This window comes from Montipora foliosa, chromosome 3 (genome assembly GCF_036669935.1).
Source record: "Montipora foliosa isolate CH-2021 chromosome 3, ASM3666993v2, whole genome shotgun sequence".
Taxonomy (NCBI): Eukaryota; Metazoa; Cnidaria; class Anthozoa; order Scleractinia; family Acroporidae; genus Montipora; species Montipora foliosa.
In genome coordinates this window covers 7,769,943-7,773,281 of record NC_090871.1, presented here as the reverse complement: position 1 = coordinate 7,773,281, position 3,339 = coordinate 7,769,943, and the positions used below count along the sequence as shown (strand labels likewise).

Here is a 3,339-nt window from a genome sequence, read left to right as displayed (position 1 = left end):
CAACTAGAGCCAATCGCGCACTCCTCCAATTTTCTTAATTATTCGTCTGAAACAGCATAGAGGCGGGAGGGCGAACGTAATCAAATGCTAATGACCGAAACGACATAAGAAAAAGATCGTCCAAATGCGTGAGCGGTGACAAACCCGTTAACGAACGACCAAAATTGTACTTCTTCGAGTTCCTATATAAGAATCAGAAAATCCAATTTTATATAGCCTGAAATTCGAAAACAGGAAAACCACAGAAGACAACGATCCGAAAACCCATTCATATGTTGAGTCTGGCGAGAGGATTCTTCTTGACAGGGAAGCAACTTTCTGGCCTCGTGTCCGCACGGACCTTTATCATAAATAATGTTTACATATGGTACATTCCTTCAAGACGTTCAAAAGACCAAAGAATTTTGATTGGGCAAAAAAACAAAGATTCAAGAGCTTTTAAACAGAAAGGAGACTGATTAATAGGAAATTCGACAAACGATAGAAAATAAGTCAGGGGTATATCGACTATCTTAGACAAGCACAAGTCTCTTACTGCGCTTTCCTTTCGTCAGAACTGGCCGACCGTACTCATCAGTTTGCAAACAAAATGCAACAATTTGAAGGAACACTTACATGATGATCCCTCGCATTCTTCTGTAGGAGTATATATCATCCTCGAAGTGCATATGTTAATTTGAAGGTGTTGAAGAGTTAGTCCTTCCAAATGCCCGGTCAGGCCGGACAGTTCTGTCAAATGAAAAGCGTTTCGCTATTCGATTGGTGATACATTTCCATAACCCTTCTTGTCCTTCGTGTCTTTTCGAAAATTAGTTAATATTTCTGAGTCACCGATGAAAGAGTTGCACATAAAAATACTCTTAAACGCGCGCCGGAAACTTCTGTTCATTAGGCCGTAAATGAGAGAATTCAATGCACTATTTAACATGGCCAGCCAAGTTGTAGCTACATAAAATGAATCATTCCAACGGCAGTTTGGATCCAAAATGCAAAATATTCCAATAGCATGGGGAAACCAACAAAAGCCAAACGTCCCTATTACAATAGCTATCATCACCGTAGCTTTGTGCTCTTTCGTCTTCCTTCTCTCACCAGTCTTGTCGTTGTGATTTCCTCGCCTTGTCCGCATTTTATAACACTCTTTTACAATCTCTCCCACTTTGATGACCTCTATTTTTCTTCGTTGCTTCCGAGCTTTGTTTAAGATGATACAATATAAAACAGCTGTGACAAGGAAGGGTATAAAAAAGACAACAAGCGCAAAAATTAGCGTGTAAGCCATATTACGCCCCCAGTCAACTGTGCAGATAGACTCGAACCTCAAGTAGGTAAACTTTGAAAAAAGAAACGTGGAGCCGGCACCGAGAATCGCTTGAAACCAAATATAACCAATGACGATTTTAACTCTTCTTGGTGTGACCAGAATTTCGTATTTCAGTGGATAGGCAATCGCAAAGAATCTCTCCAGACTTACAAATGCCAAAGTCATGATGGACGCCGCACAAAAGATCGAATTCAATGCTCCGGTGATCTGGCACATTACGTTGCCAAATATCCAATTGTACTTTATGGACGAAATGAAAGTAAACGGCATCGCAAACACGGCCAGAAATAAATCAGCGATGGCTAAATTCAGAACAAAAGCGTTAGTCTTTGTCTGAAGACTGGTAAAGCGATACAGAGAAGCCAGGATCAAAGAGTTCCCCACAATTGCTGCCACAATTATCAAGGCCATGAAAGTCGACTGGAGGACAACTGTCGAAGAAGATCGAGGATCCAATGCAGTTTCCATAACTGATCGTCTTAAATTGATTTTTTTACATTCTTTTCTGTTGTTACCCTTTGCTGAAAAGACTGAGGTTGCGGTTATTTGCGAGGGATAAACAGAGATTTCGCCAAGTAGAATCCGTACCCATTTAAAACAGGGTATCGTGCATTAATATCTTATGAGCCAGCTGATTCCATGCCAGATGACATTATGCTAACGTTGGACATTCAAGTATTAATATTTAATTTCTGTAAAATTAAAAAAAAGACAAACTAATATAAGCTCAGGAAATAAAACAGTGAGTAAAGTTAAATTCTCCCGCCGGAATTATTACCAAATGAAAATATTTGAAAATTATAGAAAAGGGGTTTTAAGAAGGCCACTTTACGAAATAGTGAAATGCTGTTATTTACAGTGCAAGTTCTTTATTTATTTTCATTCTGTAATTTTCGCGAACTAGCCAAATAGGCTTTTGTTACAGTTCAACAGAAACGATCTCAGGCCTTTTTTGCGGTTACTAATATCACAACACACACTTTCAAATACACTGAGTTTTAGTTAAGACCCATATACCTTTGTTCGTACTTTGATCTTCACTTTCTATTTAACAAGTTGAAGTCATTTTCTTTTTGCTTTTGTTCCTTTATTGATTTTCAATTGGATTTCGTTTTGACATTTCGACTCACTGTAGATCCACAAATCCACAAACCGCAAACAAACCACTGTAACTGACTGCTGACTTCCGCTCAAATGTCCCAAGACTTAGCAGGGATTTTGTTCCTCAAAAGGCTAAACACAAAAAGCTAGGAAATCAGTTAACAAAATTCTCGCTGATCATATGTAGTGACAGCTTCAGTTTAATTGTATCGGTACACCTTTTTTACAATAAAGAAATCAACCAATAAGCGTTCGAGAAATTAGACGGTTATTGCAAACTAGACATGTCAGTAAAATGCTATTAGCTATACAAACATCAATATGTTAGAGTCTAATATTACTGAATTGTAAAATCAGTCCGATTGGCATTACCTGGGATACATTTATGTCGACACTTTTCCCCGGCCTTGATATAAAATATTGCTAATTAGAGCAAGCCGTGCACTTTGCAAGTGGTCGCACTAAGTTTGCTGAGACATAGAAACCTCAAAAAAGACAACTACAAACATGTTGGCGTTATTCGGCCACCAACGTGGCTATTTATTATATCATCAACGAAATCAATAAAAACCGCAGTAAATTAAAGCCATGTTCAGCAAAGGTGGGGCGAGAAAAAACGCCTACACCTAAGAATGAAAGAAAGGAAATAGAAGGACGGAGCAAGGGTAGGGAGGGAGGGAAAAATCTTGATGATCCAAGTTTAGTCCGTGAAGGAACAGCTAAGAGCGCCAGTCACGAAGATTGCAATCCCTTAACTAGACCTATCGTTACTCCGCCCTTATCTATGATTGGCTCATTTTTCTGGCTGAATGCATCTATTGACCCGAGGAGGTCAAAGTCGACGACATAAATAGCATCATTCCTTACAGTAATAATGCCCCTTTTATGTCGACACTTTTCCCCGGCCTTGATAT

At 39.0% G+C, this 3,339-nt stretch overlaps 1 protein-coding gene across 1 annotated transcript in view; it reads right to left on the bottom strand.

Moving 5' to 3' along the window:
* Nucleotides 1-2,406, bottom strand: part of LOC137995223 (uncharacterized) — a 9,275-nt gene extending 6,869 nt beyond the window's left edge. The window contains exons 1-2 of the mRNA XM_068840795.1: nt 2,342-2,406; nt 753-2,016 (exon numbers count right to left, since the gene is read on the bottom strand). Of these exons, the coding sequence (XP_068696896.1) occupies nt 753-1,792 (1,040 nt within the window). The 5' untranslated portion in view covers nt 1,793-2,016; nt 2,342-2,406. The remainder of the gene's footprint in view (nt 1-752; nt 2,017-2,341) is intronic.
* Nucleotides 2,407-3,339: the final 933 nt, after the last annotated feature.